We start from the raw sequence: 19,196 nt of genomic DNA on the forward strand, positions 1-19,196 counted from the left end.
TTGGCACCAGGTTCTTGTATAAACAAGGCTGAACTCTGCTCTGAGAAGGAACATGTAAGTTCCTTTACAATTGCGTAGCGGACATAAGACTAGTTTGTTATGGTATCGATTGCAAGCCCTAAATCTGACTTTGCTTTGAAGGGGAGAACCTGAGTGCAAGAGCAATAATTTAACAAGATAAACAAAACTAACTCCAAAGATGTTGTAAAGAAATCTCCAGAGATTGATCTGTTTGGTGTTAGGAATTTCACACAAGAGTTTGGAAAACCCAGAGTCTAACAGCTGTGTCTGAGGGTTGAATGTCTATTTTGTCTGAGATTATCTTTAATGTATTAACGTTTGATGCTAAAAGGCTCCATTGATTTTATTTTCTCCCAAAACACTAACAAAACCTACCACAGAACTTTCCTGAACAGCTGTATGTCACTATACACTGCAAAAGTTCCTGATCCTTGAGTTCATTGGGTGTGGTTGATTTTGAGGCAATTTTATCAAATTTTTTATATTTTTGAAAATGATGCAAATTTATGTTGCTAATTAAAATGCTTGAAATTGAGACATAATACTAATTTATAATTTTCTATTTTGTTTTAGGTCATTAAATCAAACATTTTCAATTACTGTCCAGTAAGTGAAAGGATATTATTTGGGGTAAAAAGGTTGCAGGGGCTAAAGGCCACTATTAAACACATTGTTTTCTTAATAAATAGATTTGTTATGAAAAATGTTCAAAGTGGGCTCACATTGACTCATCCAATCAAAATAGAGATTCGTTTGTTTCTAGAATACTTAAGAAGTAATAAAATGCCAAATGTGATTAACAGGAAATGGTTGATTTTTTTCTGAAGTAGTTATATTGAGTACGCATCATCTTAATTTGTTACTCAAAAAAGTATCATGGTGTCTCTAAAGTATTTGCATTAGTTGACAAATTGTGCCCTATAACTATTGCCCCGGTACCTACACGATGCTTGCCCCAAGTGTGGGGTAAAAGCATCCATCACCACATATTCTTTAAAACTGAATTTTACACCTTCTGTTATTATTTATTTTCCAAAATTATGTTGCTCCTTCAATATTCAATGTATATATTTATATATTTTAATTTGACCTTGAAACATTTTGTGACCATGAAAAAGCAAAACTTCATTAAGGGGTGCCTTTAGCCACGTTGTACTTTATATATATATATATATATATATATATATATATATATATATATATATATATATATATATATATATATCAGTATATATCAGTATGTTTATATACAATGATCATCTACAACATTAAAACCACCTGCCTAATAATGTATAGGTCCCCCTCGTGCTGCCAAAATAGTGCCAACCCGCATCTCAGAAAAGCATTCCTCCAAACTGTCCCTCACAGTCCTGAGTCAATTCTAGAAACTGTTGTGTGTGAAAATCATCCATGCTATTATCTAATCAGCCAATCGTTTAGCAGCAGTGCAGTGCATATTAACAGCAGATAAGGGTCAGGAGCTTCAGTTAAAGTTCACATCAACCATCAGAATGGGGAAATAATGTGATCTCTGTGATTTGTACCGTGACATGATTGTTGTTGCTAGATGAGATGGTTTGAGTATTTCTGTAACCGCTGATCTCCTGGGATTTTAAATAGGGGTGTAACGGTTCTTGGTAAAAAAATTAACCATATGGTTCACCAACCACGGTTCATTAAACATTTGCTCCACGATTCATCTCTAGTTTAATAACGCATCTGGATCATACAGTTTGGCGAAGAAAAAAAAGTGCCAAATAGCGCTCTGTGGATGTGGGAATTCTGCGTATGATTAAAATACTCGAGTCGCGTTACGACATCCATTCTCATAATCATTTTAATAGTAAGTTTTTTCTTCTATAGTGATGTACAGATTCTGAACATTGAATATGCATTAAGTTGAGTTGAATGCACTTTAAGTTGATGTAGTAATGCAGGTGTTAAGTTAAAATGTTAATTTAGTGATTAGAGATTTTTTTGGGTTAAGAACCCTAACGAAAGTTAACCATGGTTTTACTATAGTAATATTGTAGTAACCATGACTGTTGTCACCATAGTTTCCTTAGCAGAAATCATGGTTTTGATGGAATTAACCATGGTTTTATGTAGTAATACTGTGGTAGCCATAGAGTAACCATGGTTTTTCTATAGTAATATTGTAGTAGTCATGACTGAAGTAACAATGACTTCTACTACAATGGTTTTCATAGTTTTGAATCAATTAACCATTGTTTTACAACAGTAATACTGTAGTTTCCATATAGTAACCATGACAATAACCATGTTAATTTGGTGGTTGCTATGATTTTACAACAAATACAGTGCTTAAACTATGGTTACTGTTGTAAAACCATGGTGATTTGTAGTGAAGGCAAATCTCTTCCAGTGTCTGTTACCAAATTTAATAGCTATACTTTGGATTTGGTAGTAATATTTTTTTCCCCCCTGAACATGACAAATACCGAACCGTACTGAAACCGTGACCCTTAAACTGTGATATAAGCAAAACCATGAGAAATGTGTACTATTACACCCCTAATTTTCACACACACAACAGTCTCTAGAATGGTGATTACTATTTTTCAATTTTAATAGAATTTTGTCATCAAATTTAATTGCATATTTCAAATGAGCTAAATACGTTTTTTGAGTGGAAGATTGCTGGGATTGTTCCTTTCTATATGCTGTAAAATAGAATGGAATCGTACAATGATTAATTTTAATTGGTTTATTTAGAAGGTATAGATTCACTCATTCATTTACTCATTAATGCATTTTGGGAGATCACTAGGAAACATTTAGATGAAGACATGGATTTTGTACTTGCTTGTACATGCACGTAGCATATAGCCTACATGAACTCGTAAAGTGTCACAACAAGATATAGTTGCCAATCAGGAATATTGTTAATACACGCCTGTCAGATTGGTAATGGTATTCTCATAATAATAAAATTGATGGTGTGATGCTTTCAAGGGTGAATACAGCAGGAATTTGTCATCTCATATTCAGATTGAATGGATGGATTCCAGCAGCAGAACGCACTGTAGGTATGGAGGTCTTCAACTTTGTCCCTCCCCTTTACAATTCTCAAGGCAGTTTAAGCTGCACTGTGTATTTTTGGTAAAGCAAGTTAGTTAGCTGGAACTTGTAACCTATGCAAGGACGAAAGAAAAAGACTGCATCGAGGTAAAGCTTGTGTTTTTTTTTGTTTTGTTTTTTTTTTTTTCATTTTGTAACGTCAGCAAACGCCTGCAGATTATTTAGATTGTATTATTATTATTATTATTATTATTATTATTATTATTACCAGAGAGTTCAATGGGCAGTTAAATTCAAACGGAGCGCGAGCTTGAGATCTCTTTCACACCGATTCGTTGTTGTCTCTGACAGTTCGTGGGAAAATGTACAATGTTAACCACAGTTTCCGCCAAAATACTATAGTTACCACTGTTACCACTGTAAACCCAGAATTAACAAGGGATCCCTTTCAAACCGCGGTCAGATTTATTTTTTTTTTATTTTATTTTTTTTTTACGTTTTCTAATACAAAGTGAATCGTTATATTTTAGAAACAACAACTAGTAAACCATTTTTGACAAACTATGGTTTCCGTTGTTTTATATTTAATTTTGTATTTATTTTTTATTGTATTAAGAAGGCTAATTTGCCTAATATCAGAAACATTTAATTAACTTGAATGGATGAATTGCATATAAATAGAAATTGAATCATATAAAAGGAAAATGGATACATTTCCATTACCTGTTAAAGGAAAAGTCCGGGTTGATCTCAGAGCGCAAGAGCAGTCAGTGCTCGAGCCGCTTACACCAGGGCTATTCAACTTTATCCACAAGTGGGCCAGATTAAACAAAAAAAAAAAAAAAAACATATATATTTGGGGCATGTGGGGCAAGCCAGAATATTTTATAAATGATAAAATTCTATCTACTGATATCGTGTTATATAATCCTATAATATTTGTTCACAATATAAGTTTATTGCTTTTTTTTTATCATGAGAAATACTAGCAGGAAATTAAAATAATACAGGTAACCTGAGACTATTAACAAATAGATAAATATATGACTAAATAAATAATAAATAAAAATTAATTACTGACTAAAAGTGATTTCAAAATTGGTCCATTTCAGAAAGAGAGTAAATCAGACTGATGCTAAAAGTTTACTGAATAATAACAGTGAAATTTGTTATCGACGCAATGATTTAAACTTTTGCTATTTCAGATGTAATTTCTTGATCAAATTAATGAATAAAACTTTTCAGTTTCTCCAAACTCATGCTTGTCAGTCATCCAGGATTGCAGTAATAGTCTCATTCCGTAAAAATGACAACCTCTAAAATTGTCTAAAAAAAAAAAGTGTCTTAATAAAAACTTTGAGGTGTGGTGTGATGTCCATAAAGTGCAAGTTTACAAAGAAAATCAATTGAAAAAAAAAAGAAAACGAGTTTGGTAATAAACAGCTCCAAAGACAACTGACAACCTCATGGGGGCCACAGAAAATTTCAAACGGGCCTGATTTGGCCCACGAGCCACCAGTTGAATAGGCCTGCCCTACACAATGGACAGCACGTCAAATACTTGAACATATTTTACCTAATGTGCAGGGGCGGATCTAGACCATTATGACTGGGGGTTCAGGGTGGTGCGGGTGTACTTGTAGGGAGGCAACTGTATTATACCCTATATATCCCCTTTACATATAATTTGCTGTTTTATTATTTGTGGACATGCAATTTTTTAAGACAACCAAAGACTCACCAAATTTGAGCAAATATTTTAATTTTAAAATATATAAACAAATCCTAACATTCTGGTTTTACCTACAAACTTTAAGCCAACTAATGCAGTAAAATTATTGGGTGAAATTAATGATAGCCTACATCAAGATTTTAGGTTCGAATTTAATCAGTAGGCTACACTCAGCATGTACGGGTCTTGTAAATGGACACCATTTCCTGTCAGATTCTTTTAAGAATTTTTAAGCACATTTTTTAATTCACTTGTTCATTTTAAATGGTCCAGTGTAACAAGTTAATTTTTAAATCTCAATTACTATGAATAATTAAAAAGTTGCATGTATCATAATTATAAGTGACCAATAAGATGGCTGTAATGTGTTTATACATTTTCTTTTAATTATTATTATGTCTGTCAGTGGCTGTGTCCGAAACCAGGAAAATGCAGCCTTCGGAGGAAGCATTTCCTTTTTATTCTTGCGTCTGAGCCCTGAGTATATATTATTAGGTTGAAGTGCCTTGATGTGGTGAGCTTAGTGTATGGTAATAGCATGGCAAGGTAAGGCATTTATTTGGGCTTTATTGGGATGATTTATAAAGGGTTCCAAATTATTTTATGTTTTTTAAGTGTATTCATAATACATTTACCATTGCAGGTGCGGTGTGGCCCTGTATAACTCTAGCTGCTTTTTCTTCATTCATGTTTCTTTACATCTGTTCCTGCTTGCTGTTTCATCAGAGTCACTTCATTGTTTACATTTGTCTTGTTTCTGCATCTTACAGTGCAAAACATGAAATTAAAGACAGTGGAAAAAATATCTCATTATAAATAACATAGCCTAAGTGTAGCTGTATGTTGTTCCAGAAATGAAAACCAGACAGATACGAGTGATACAGAAATAAGTGTGATCTCTAACAACTTGGGCTCAGATGCATTAAATAAGTTTCATGATAATGTGGGAAATTGCGCTATAAGAGCAACTTAACTTATACTTACATTTACACCAGTATGTATAATCCACATGAAGTAGAACTGAAACTAGAGTTCGCAGGTCCTAAGATTGGAAACTGACCCTAACTTCTACCTAATCTGCAGAAGTTGTTGGCTCGTTATTCGTTTGACATTCAGTTTCTCCTTCCCGTGCTCTCTGGAGCCGAAATTTTTACAACTATATCATTAGCACAATTAGGTTAAAGAATATATGACTATATCATACAGGCATAAAACATTCAACTCAAACAGTCAACGCTTGTTTTAGCTGTAGATTTATGCCTAAAAGTGTTCCAATGGGCTTTCATTAAATAGAGCATGTAAGGGACCATCTGAAAATTCCACCTACAGCAGTAAAATGTTGGAGGTAACCAAGTATTAATTAGTTAATTAATTAAATTAAAGTTTAAGTTATGCATTTTACAATCTTTTGATTAGAATTTTTTAATAAGTGTTTAAGACAACATGCAAGGCAGTTGCATTGAACACTTGGACACAGTGACATTTTAAAACCATGCTACATTAATTCTGTTAAAACTTGTGTATTATTCGAGCTGTTAAGGTGTTTAAAATGGTTGTTTTTTATGGTCATTTTAGAGTTTATGGTGTTACATCATCATGAATACGAACTTGCAAAATTAGATATAACTTTACACAGAAAAGGTTAGTAAGTGATTTTATCGTACTCAAATTATGTTATGTATTTTGTTTTTGTCTTGTGGCTTTATGTTTAAAACAGTATATCTTTTGACGTTTATGGTTTGGCCCCAATTGCTTCCAATCTAAGTGCCTCACTGTAACCCAGATTTTAGCATTTTTTTTTTTAAAGGAAAGAGGGAGCAAGTCTGAATTAATTTTTGTGGTAATCAACATTATGCTGTTGATTGAGATTAGCTTGTATTGAACCCAAAATATTCCTTTAACATTCTTCATACAGATTTTTTAATTAGTTGGGCCATTTGTTTTAAATCGTATAGTAGACTTTCAAATGGAAAGTTGCCATGTAGAACTGATTAACTTTTTGCCCAGTCTTTAAGATATTATGGCTAATGGTGTTTTTTGAAAACAAAGCAATTCCTTTCATCTTCCATGAGATCGAACTGTTTAGGTCCTCAGGACTCCAGAAGTTATCCAAAGTAAACAGAACATGTTTCTCAGTTGTTGGAATATAAAGCGATTCAAAGCAAATGGCTCACAACACTTGAAGTAAAGCAACAGTGCACAGTCTTTGCTGTAGTCATCGCTACTACAGAGAAACACAGCTTTATTGAATTATTTTAAATCCCCTCTGTGTTTAAGCCACAAAACTCCTATTCAACTACAAAAAAAATGGCTTTGTGTCTCAACTGAATGGCTCAAACTGAGTTAATCTCGGTTGGCTTTGCCATCTGCAAATGAAAGTTCAGAATGGCTTGCTTCATTGTAGTCCAGTGCTAACTAAAATGCGGTGTGAAGTTGAATGTCAAATGAATCAGAAAAAGCTATCAAAAATAATAGAGAAATCAGATGGTGTGGTACATCTTTTAAAATCCCATCAAACTGACTGTTATTGCTTTATGACAACTCTAATGCTGCTGAATAATACACCGTCTGTCGAATGTCAGTCACTTAATGTTAATAAGAATGAATGTTGCTTCGTGATTAAGGGGGAACTTGCTCATGAGATCAGGTTTGGACAACCCTGTGATTTTCAAATGTGGGATGGTCTTAAGAGGGTGAGCTCAACTATGAAGCCAGATGTTGGCTTTTACACAGTGACTATGGGCAGGAGCTAATGGGAAAGAGCTCCACAGGAAATTTTCTGAGCGCTCTATAACTTAAATTGTTCTCTTTTTCTTCAAGGTTTCACTGACTGCTTGCAGTTCATGAGAGGGAAGGTGACTGTTTGGATCTGAAGAGCATAGAGGGTACCGGATAAATTTATCTGCTGCATTAAAACACCAGGTACCAAGTTAAAAATGGCCAGTGGCTTCTTGAACTTGGTCTTTTTGCTGAGTATGAGTGGCTGTCTTTGTCAACGGGATTGCACCGGTGTGGATTGTCCTGTACTGAACAACTGCATCGAAGAGGTTTTGGACACTGGTGCATGTTGCGCCACCTGCGTGCAATCAGGATGCATGTGCGAGGGATACCAGTATTATGACTGCATTAGTGCTGGTTTCAAAAATGGTAAGGTTCCAGAAGGCGAGTCATACTTTGTGGATTTTGGAAGTACCGAATGCTCCTGCCCGCAGGCTGGAGGAAGGATCAGCTGCCATTTTATTCCATGCCCTGAGATTCCAGCTAACTGCATTGAATTGTCAGAACCGGCGGACGGGTGCATTCAGTGTTTGCGCATTGGATGCGTTCACGAGGAGCAGAAGTACAATGCTGGACACTCTTTCCAAATTGATCCTTGCCAAGTCTGCCACTGCCCGAATGGTGGTGGAAAACTCATGTGCTATCCGATTCCGAACTGTGACTCGAATAGCATTCCGAAGCCTATTCTCGAAATAACAACTGAGGAAAGCACACCAGAAAAGCTCATCAGAGACCCTATACAGCACATTTTTAACCATCAAGGTTCTAGGAGTCACTTAATGAAATACCTTCCTGCTTTGCAAAGTGCTAGTAATCGTACTTTGAAGCTGCATCCAAGCCACATGGGTGAGGAGGAAGAATATGAAGAAGATTATGATTATCCACCCACTGATTCTTCAGATCAATCCCTGCATGATTTTGCCTCTCCTACTGATTCATCCATCACTTTTACCCCCCGTCAAGCCTTCCACAGGGGAGCAAAACCAGAACTAAGAGAGATTTTTGGTTTTCATAAATCCACAACAGACAGGCCAAAGCTTCCCTTTCATAAAGACAGTATGGACAGGATGAAAATTGGCATTCATAAAGACAATCCAAAGAAAGAGCTATTCAGCTCTCAGAAATTTAAAACAGACCGGGAACAATTCATCCGCCCTGTGGAAGCTACAAACAGAGTGGCATTCTCCAATCACAAAAATACAATGAAGACACAGAGCTTTAGTCTATACAAAGACAACTCCAATGAGGAGGCCTTAACTGACATTGACAGCAATATAGATAATGAGCAGCTCACATTTCCTACAGAAACAACTGATGGGGATATTTTTTATTCACAGGAAGACAATACATACAGCGAAGCAGTTACAGACTCTCCAACGACTGTTGAGCAAACTACATCTCAACTCTGGGAAACCACAGCTTCATGGCAGAACACTTGGAACAGCTTATTGGAGAGTGAAATTAATTCACTTCTTCCCGATACAGTGGAAACAGACAAGTTCAAACAAGAGGAAAGCATCTCAAGGCAAAGAGCAACTGTTTTAAATGAAACCACAAGCGATGATGACATTCAACCAACTGGTGTTGATGAGAATGAAAATATCCAAAGCAGTGCAGGTCCTGTTGAGCAAAGTGTGACTGTATCAGGTACTGATCCCAGCGAAACTTTACCAACACCTTCAGAGGACCACAGAGAACATTCTGTAGACCATAAACAACTTCCTGTGGAACAGAGAAAACCTGCAGCAGAACATGTGCAGTCCTTAGATGAGCACAATACCAAGCTTGAAGGGAAACATGAGTGGCAGTTGTTCTCTCCAGTCAAGTTTAGTCCAACCAGCCCACCTCCTTACAAACAGTCACACAGTTTGCTTAGCTTCAGAGAGGAGGAGGAAGATGCTGACAACACCCTTAGTCCTCATTCTAGGATGGAGGAGGGTGAGTTAACAAGCAATCTTTTGTTATTTAATTTTGAGTGATGAACTGTTATGTTGAACAGCTAGAGTACACAATTAATGCTAATGTGATTTATAGCAAGACATTCACCAGGTACCAAAACCCTTATTTTGAGTACTTGGCAAACTGCCATAGATGATCGCAGCTGTGTAAAGATGACTGTGATACATTGTCGAGGAATACAGTGGGTCCTGCACCCTGCTGTATGATAAGACAAAACAAACAGGCCTCTCTTGAGATGTCTACAGTGACTTGTTTTCATAGCTCACATGTCAGGTTACCAATTAAAGTATTTCTGGTATCACACAGCACTTAGGAAAACTGTTTGCTGTCATGTTTGATTTCAGCACGCAAGTGGTAAGGATTCTCGCTAGTCCCGGGAATTGTGAGCTGGAGCATAAATATTCAACTCAGGGGGGCCGTCTGGATCGCAAAGCTAAACATTGCTCCCGCTGGGTACATCATCCCTGCTCAGTCGTCATATTCACACACACACCACCTAACACCCTTGTGGCATTTAGAACGCTCAGTGCTTCAATTAGCAGAAAACATTGCTTGCTATAAACACACCAGTAAGTGGCTTGTGACTTTTAACCAAATAGTGTTTATAGGTTTTGTCCACATAATTCATCTTGACTTGCACTGGAACTGTGAAATATTTAATTGGGCCTTTGAATGAAGTACCTAGATAACTTGATACGTTACTGGTGCATGAAATATTTGTTCACTCACTTTAGATGTTCTTCAAATTCAGATGGTGAGTTTTGAGGTCAGACAAATATTTGTAAAATCAGAAAATGTATTGGACTGTCAGAGTAAATCCCACATAGTGTAACCTCAATTAGTGAATGTGAACCTTACAAAACACATCATAAGAAAGAAAAAAGAAATTATATTTTGCCTATTGATACAGTAGGACCATTAAGATATTTTTTTAGTCGTGACCAATGTTCCCTCAAAACTGCGGCCATGGTAATGCGTTTGCTCACTTGAATGATGAAATGCGTTTCATGATCATAATGCCACAGTTGGTTATAATAATAATAATAATAATAATAATGATAATTTCCTTACATTTGCAGAAACATCTTATGTGAAAGCATAGAGGTGCAAAAAATAAATACAAAATAAATCAGGTTGGCTATGCATCAAAATCTCGGAACTGTGGCCTCTGCTGTATCAAAAGTGGACTTTGCTGTATAAATGCAAACCTGATAGATCTGCTGCTTTCTATTATGTTGTTAATAGCCAATTAATCAAACAGCAATATTAAAAAGAAAAGAAAAACAACTCACTTATTTATATATTTTTCACTGCAAAGTTCTAAGTAGTTTACTTTACATTTAATTCTTTACATTACTTCAAAAATCCTAAAGTAATGTTAACTTAATGGAGAAACACTTGAAGGTTACATGCCCTTGTTATTTAAGAGTTAAAAAAACAAGTATTTTATTTGCTCAGGTGGCCAAAGGTTCCGCCCAATTGAAATGGGTTTTGATCAGTAAAAAAAAAAAAAAGGGAACATTGGTTGTTACATTATTTTCATGACAAATATGCACGCACACCCCCACCCCTTTTCAATATGATCACAATAGAAGTTGGCACGTTGTTTCTGAGATTCCCTGGATCAGCCATATTATGCCGTCTCACTGATAAGCGTCAGCTCCTATCACACATTTTCCCTCAGGTCCATCATGTTTACCTTCCCTTGTTATGTGACCAGAAGCACATTGTGTCAACAGTTTATAAGACCTGGGTTCGGATCCCGCGTTGAAACCAGGAAGTTATCATGTTCACATAATCAGTGACAAGTACGATTTGTTGGATGCATTTTTCCCTGTAACATTACATTTTTACTCCACAGATGATTTGGTTTAGGATTGGGTTGGGGGAAACAGTTGATCAAATATGAATTCCACATCACTTCATTATAGCCGGTACAGCTGAAAACAACTCGCTTTTGGCACCCCTCCATGGACATTACACCTGTAAAATGGAGCTTAAACATGCCCGTATGATGAATAACACTTACTGTTTTGGCCACTGGGGGCAGTGTTTCAAATTTTGGTAAGCACAGTCCAATTTTAGCTTCAGAAAAGTCATCCTACTGTTTCTGATTTCACTGTGAGATTTGTCTGTGATATTCATTGTTATATATCATTAATTACATTATAATGTACTGTAATAAATTAATAAGAATCAAATGAGAATTACCATTCAGAGTGAATTACAATTTTTTTTGACCTAGTAAAATATCTGGACACATTATGTTAATGGGAATTTGGTGTGAAATGTGCATAATTGTCATGAAAATTATGTCGCAATTCAAAACAGCTTAATGGTCCTAAAATAGGCTCCATTTTCTACCATTTTACATTTCTTTCTTTTGATTTTGGAGTGAAACATGACCTGGTTTTCATGAGACTAATTGGTAAAAAAAAACTGCATTAAATGCTGCACTCTGCATATTTTCCTTCCCTTATCAATAATGCCACTTCCAGACCTAAAACACTCTTTTCCACTGTTAATGAACTCACCAACCTGTGTCTGTTATTTCTGATTCAGCTGAGCTCTGTCAGTCATCTCTCAAATTTTCCCTCCTATCATATCTCCAGACGCACCACTGACCTCATAATTGGCACATTTTCTGACTTTTCCCCTACTAGCAACCTGTAATAACAGTTAATCAATTAATTTAATTCTACTTCCGGACTCTCTGCCATTTTTGTGCCTATCTCCCTTCTCATCAATAGACTTCTTAGTACTGGTTTTGTCCCTCTAAAACTAAAAATTGTAGCTGTCACTCCAGTTTTAATAATCCTGGCCTAGACCCATCTGACCTTAAAAATTACCATCCTATTTCAAGTCTCATTTATTCATCATTTATGCATTTGGCAGACGCTTTTATCCAAAGCGACTTACAGTGCATTTATTACAGGGACAATCCCCTGGAGCAACCTGGAGTTAAATGCCTTGCTCAAGGACACAATGGTGGTGGCTGTGGGGATTGAACCAGTGACCTTCTGATTAACAGTTATGTGATTTAGCCCACTACGCCACCACCACTCCACAACCGTCCAAACTGATGGAAAAAGTGGTTGCCTCTCAGCTACAATCCTATCTGGCCTCACACAATCTCTTTGAGTGTTTTAAATCTGGTTTCCGTCCACTCCATAGCACAGAGACTGCACTTGTTAAAGTCGTTAATGGTCTTCTAATGGCCGCAGTCTCTGGTGCTCTCACTATTCTTGTTCTCTTAGATCTCAGTTCTGCATTTAACACTATCTCACACAGCATACTCATTTCTCGCCTCTCTGCTATTTCTCATTTCTCATACTGAACTATCCTGGTTCAATTCTTATCTCTCAACACTACATCTCTATTCGTCAGTCAAAATCTACTACAGCTCCGGTTTCTCAAGGCATCCCTCAGGATTCTGTTGTTAGTCCACTGCTCTTCATCACTTATATGCTTCCCCTGGGTCACATAATTTGCCGGCACAGACTCAACTTTCACTGTTATGCTGGTGACACACAGCTTTATATCATTTCAAAACCCACTGCCCCCTTCCCCACAAGCTCCTTATCTGCATGTTTCAATGACATCAATACCTGGATGACCAATATTTTTCTCAAACTCAACACTGATAAAACTGATGTACTTTTAGTTGGTTCCACAAATCTTATGGCACTTTTCCACTGCACGTTACGGTTAGACTCGCCTCAATTGTACTTGTTTTATGTTTCTGAGCTTGCATTTCCACTGTAGTTTAGTGCCATCTCAATGCGGGTGTGATTATAGGCTGATCGTCATAGTTGCGCCGCCTCCACTGCCGTGACATCATCTTAAACGCGATACAAACTGACCAAAACAATAACACGACCGCTAGCTGTTAGCTTCTAGCTCATTGTACTGCATAAAACAGTTGTAGCATGGTGATTTGACACAAGTGTAACAGTTAAATTGGCCTGGTTGTTTTAGAAGCAAGCTTTCCAGTAGCTGGTCAACTAAAAATAGTGAAGCTTTCAAGCAGAATATAGAGTTAATGTAACAAAATATACCATCCTCCATCGTGCACAGAGTCCAGGGCACTCAGCTTCCAATTTTTTGCCAGTTTAGATAGCGTCCATTTGGTCGAACCACTTCCACTTTTCCTTGATGTTTCTGTAGTCACTTTAAAAAAAAAAAATTAAGTTTCCCTACACTGTTGGTAGGTCCAGTGGTAGCCGTGTGCGGCCAACAGCTGAGACACTTCTTGTGAGACTTTTTCGTCTCTCAAGAAGTGACCATCTACACCTCGTTTATTGATCACAGAGTGGTTTTGCGCACAGCCATTTCTTTTTTCACAATTCGAAAGTTGTGTGAACAAATGATACTGCTATCGCTGTTGCTAACTTTAAAACTAGCGGGTTGATGTCACATGTCGGAAATCCAGTGATGCTGGTAGTGACGATTCTCCCTGACCAATCAGTGATCTGCAGGATTTTGACTTAACATTTAGTATCGACTCGGCTCGCTTGGAACCTCGGCTAATGGCTCGGCTAGATGGTACTAAAAAAGTATCAGGTACCAGGTACTTTCCACACTGGAAAACCCCAAAAAAGCAAGCTGAGTCGAGTTGTACCGTGCAGTGGAAAAGCCCCATTACATCTCACTATTCTGATCAGTCTGTTGATATTGATGGTGTCCTGGTCAGACCCTCCTCTACAGTCAGAAACCTTGGCATTATTTTTGATTCTTCACTCTCCTTCCTCCCTCACATCTCTTCTCTCACAAAAGCTGCTTTCTTTCACCTCCGTAATATTGACAGACTACCCCAATGCTCTGCTCCTCTGTGTTTGTTTTTGTAATTATTATAATTTTTTTTAATATGTACTTGCTATTTGTAAAGTGACCTTGAGTTTGTAGAAAGGCACAATATAAAATAAATGTATCGTTATTATTTATTATTATTATTATTATTATTATTGAAGTTGAATGAACAATCGTTCTGTTGCCAAATGCAAATCTTTTATTTTTTTAACTGTTGTTTGTGGTTGATAGATGTAACCCTGTGAATAGGATCTATTAATTCAATCAGATATCATTTCTCATTGTTTTATTGCTATACTATATGGCAGTCACTCCATTTTGTCTTATCTGAGCTTTCCATGTTTAGGCATGGTCAGCAGCATATCTAATGAACGGCTATTTTTGCATGACCAAGAGAAGACTTTAACTAAAAAAAAATTCAGATCGAAGTGGCTTGCCTGATAGTACTAAGAGTTAAGTCTTAGACTGGAGAGGTTGGTCCAGATCATTGTGACAAGGCTACTTTAACCAAAAGGCAACTTTGCACAATTAGTTAGATAAGCAGAAGAATTAGTTATCTTGCAGGATGCCACTTGGTCATTGCTCAAAGTAAACAGCTCTCACCGGATAGAAACACTTGGAGCTCTCAACAGTTTGCATGTCTGCATTGCTTGAGCTTGATAATCGGGCAAAGTGGAAGCGTACTGTACTGATAATACGTTTGGCAGGAAAGAGGTTTATCGTTTTGCACATACTGACATTACCAACATGTGCAATGAATTTCAAGTCAGGGGTAGTGTTCTAGACTCTTTTTTTTTTTTTTTTGCAGAGTTCAGCTCGCTTTATTTTCACATAGTTGTGAGCTCAACTCTGCTGGGTCATGTATATATATGATTAAGATTCAACTTTTATTGTCAATGTGCAGAGTACAGGTACAGAGCCAATGAAATGCAGTTGTTTTCACATATCCCAACTAAGCTGGGGTCAGAGTGCAGGGTCAGCCATGAAACCGCACCTCTGGAACAGATAGGGTCAAGGGCCTTGCTCTAGGGCCCAACAGTGGTATCTTGACGGTGCTGGGGCTTGAACCCCCGACCTTTCGGTCAGTAACCCAGAGCCTTAACCACTGAGCTCATAAAATAAAACAAAAAAACATTCACATGGAATCATAATTTATTGATCACAGCTTATATTCTATTAATTTAGTATTACAATGCATGTTATTGGCTTTTAACAAATCAGACATGTTTAAACTAGAAAGAGAGATAGTTTGTTTTAATCATGTTGGCTGCTTTGTTCAAGAGCTGATGCCAGAAAGATTTTAATCCATGTGGAGAACCAGAGCCTGAGACTTCAATAGATTGGCCGATTTTTTAGATGAATGGCCTCTGTGTTTGAGTCCAAAACATATGGAATTGAACAAACAGATCATTGTGGCTAATGCAAGCTCTCTTTATACCTGAAAATATGAGTAAAATAACTAACATGGTACAGCTCCTCATGCATTATGGATTGTACTTTGTTAAAATGCGCATTTATTCCAATTTTGCCTGTCAACCAAAGCCTTTATTCTGCTATATGTAAATAGCTGATGATTCTACATTCATCTGTGAATGAGATATCTACTGAGTTCTCTCTGTCCATAATGCATGCAAATGCAGATTCAGAATATGACATTATAATGCCTTAGAGATAATATTAGTGATCATAATGCCTTGGTAGTTTTCAGATGGACTGGGGAGGGAGTCCATCTGAAAACTACCAAGGCATTATGATCACTAAGATGGACTTGTTCAGAGTTTGTCTGTAGTAGATCAGAATCTATTATTTTCAAAATAAGCAAGGAAAATATGCAGTACTTTAAAACATGCTTGTTCAGTTTACAATGCTTTATAGTCCCAGACCAGAAATCTCTGCCTGATAACTGCAGCTGAATGCTGTTGAGGTAGCGGCAAACACAGACATCAGTGATCAATCTCCTTCCATCATGGATGCACACAAGATCATGTACAGAGTGTTGTTTGTTTGTTTGTTTGTTTGTTTGTTTGTTTGTTTGTTTGTTTGTTTGTTGAGGAATGATGGAGTACAGCTTGGAGATTTGAAGATCCAGCGACTCCAGCATCATCTGAAACATATCAGCACAGCACAATAGCCTTATGACACAATAGTTGTTTCTGACCATGTCCATCCCTTTATGGCCACCATGTACCCATCCTCTGATGGCTACTTCCAGCAGGATGATGCACCATGTCACAAAGCTCGAATCATTTCAAATTGGTTTCTTGAACATGACAATGAGTTCACTGTACTAAAATGGCCCCCACAGTCACCAGATCTCAACCCAATAGAGCATCTTTGGGATGTGGTGGAACGGGAGCTTCGTGCCCTGGATGTGCATCCCACAAATCTCCATCAACTGCAAGATGCTATCCTATCAATATGGGCCAACATTTCTAAAGAATGCTTTCAGCACCTTGTTGAATCAATGCCACGTAGAATTAAGGCAGTTCTGAAGGCGAAAGGGGGTCAAACACAGTATTAGTATGGTGTTCCTAATAATCCTTTAGGTGAGTGTAGGTATGTTATTTAGTCTGTGTAGTCTGTATGTGTAGGTGTGTAGGTATGTTATTTACTTTGTCTCTTTTCGCTGTGTTCTGTACTAACTGTATATGAACAACAACAAAAACCACTTGACTTGGTCAACATTTAGGTGTACACTAGCATATGGATGGCTTCAAAGCTAACAGACATGGACTAAAAGCCACAAAAAAAACATATATATATGTGTGTATTTTGATTTAATTAGGTCTTTAAGCCATCGGAATACAGTCTGGTAAGCACACATAAGATAATGACATAACAGCACATGCAGTAGAAGTTATTATACCAAAAAATTACAAGCTGCATGTTCTTTGTAATTGCCATGAAGATATTAAATTAAGAAAACAGAAAGTTCAGAGCCTTGTGAAATATGAGATGCTGTAACGTTGTAGCTGCTGGCAATGACGATGACGAAGATGTAGGAGCCCAAGTGCAGTTTATTTACAGAAGTGAAAATCCAAAAACCTGTAAATCCACACATGAACATGAACTTGACCTGGCTTGACATAGACTAGACGATGTTACCAACATACACATTCAATACTAGACAAAGGACAATGTTAAACATGAGGGCTTAAATATATGACATGGGGGGAAACATAAACCAATGATCAAACAGAACACTAAACAAGATAAAAAGACAATGACCATGAACCAGGAACAAGACACATGAACATGAGGGGAACTTGAAATCACATGATAAATGAACAGGAGACTTTTCAAAACAAAAGCCATGAAATGCATGAACACACACATTAAACATTACAGATGCCCTATTAAATCCTTTATACGTAGGGTCCACTTATTGCCTCTTGGAAATTGGTGGCTGGGCGCTGTTTTCTTAGTTAAAGTGTTTAATAGGCCCACAATGCATCAAATAACCTTGCAGTTACCAAGGACCATTCATATGTTCATGCCCTGTTCTTTAAATGAAGGTCTTCATTAAATGTTCTTGTTACAAGTGGACATCTATGTACCAACACATGACAATGTACCAGTCATATGCTTCTGCTTTTGAAAATTGACATCCATCAGTCTTGGATGCAATATCATAGGAAATATATGTATGACTGCAACCAGTGTGCCTCACTGTTTTACTCTCCTTGAGATTTTGCCCTTTATTTTCTCTGCACCTCTGGTTCTTTTTGTCACCCTCACACTCGCTGAAATATGTGAGCTGTAGAAGTAATTCTCTTTTTTGATCTGACAGACATTTACATTTACATTTATTCATTTGGCAGACGCTTTTATCCAAAGCGACTTACAAAAGAGGAAGAACATCAGCGAATCATCTTAGGGAGACAGTGGTACAAAAAGTGCCATATTACAAAGTTTCACTATCATCATAATAGTATACAAAACAGATTTAAGTGCAACAAGCAAAATATTTTTTTTATTTTTTATTATTGACCGGTTAAGTGCTTTTGGAAAAGATGTGTTTTTAGCCGTTTTTTGAAGATAGAGAGTGAGTTAGCTTCCCGGATTGAGTTGGGAAGGTCATTCCACCACCGTGGTATGATGAAACTGAAAGTCCGGGAAAGTGTTTTGGTGCCTCTTTGTTTTGGTACGACAAGGCGACGTTCCTTAGCCGACCGCAGGCTTCTGGTGGGAACGTAGCTCTGCATAAATGTTTTTAGGTATGCTGGAGCAGACCCAGTGACTGTTTTATATGCCAGCATCAGGGCCTTGAATTTAAAACGTGCATGAACCGGCAGCCAGTGGAGAGAGACAAAGATTGGTGTAACATGTGCTCTCTTTGGTTCATTAAAGACCAGCTGCTGCATTCTGGATCATTTGCAGAGGTCTAATTGCACATGTAGGAAGGCCTGCAATGAGAGCGTTACAGTAGTCCAGTCTAGTTATGACAAATGAATGAACAAGTAGTTGTGTGGCATGTACAGAGAGGAAGGGTCTTATCTTCCTGATATTGTAGAGTGTAAATCTACAAGATCTTGCAGTTTTTGAAATGTGGTCTGTGAAATTTAGCTCATCATCAATGGTTACCCCTAGATTTCTGACCGTTTTGGAAGGCGAAACTGTAGTTGGACCCAGCTGCACGGTGATGTTGTGTTCAACAGCCGGGTTGGCTGGAAAGACAAGGAGTTCGGTCTTGGCAGGGTTGAGTTGAAGGTGGTGTTCCTTCAAGTAGAAAAGCAGCCAGACCAAGTAGAAAAGCAGCCATGACTCTTTCTGATGGAAATATACTGTATTCAAGATGGCCTCTGAAGCAGGGCATTCAAATACAAACCCCTTATGAGATTATGGAGGGGTGAAT

General features: G+C 37.3%; 1 protein-coding gene across 1 annotated transcript in view; it reads left to right on the plus strand.

The window, feature by feature from the left end:
• Window positions 1–3,162: 3,162 nt before the first annotated feature.
• Window positions 3,163–19,196, plus strand: part of LOC127632816 (fibulin-2-like) — an 80,205-nt gene continuing 64,171 nt past the window's right edge. Inside the window, exons 1-2 of the mRNA XM_052111601.1 lie at window positions 3,163–3,210; window positions 7,616–9,511. Coding sequence (XP_051967561.1) covers window positions 7,732–9,511 — 1,780 coding nt within the window. The 5' untranslated portion in view covers window positions 3,163–3,210; window positions 7,616–7,731. The remainder of the gene's footprint in view (window positions 3,211–7,615; window positions 9,512–19,196) is intronic.

This window comes from Xyrauchen texanus, chromosome 39 (genome assembly GCF_025860055.1).
Source record: "Xyrauchen texanus isolate HMW12.3.18 chromosome 39, RBS_HiC_50CHRs, whole genome shotgun sequence".
Lineage (NCBI taxonomy): Eukaryota > Metazoa > Chordata > Actinopteri > Cypriniformes > Catostomidae > Xyrauchen > Xyrauchen texanus.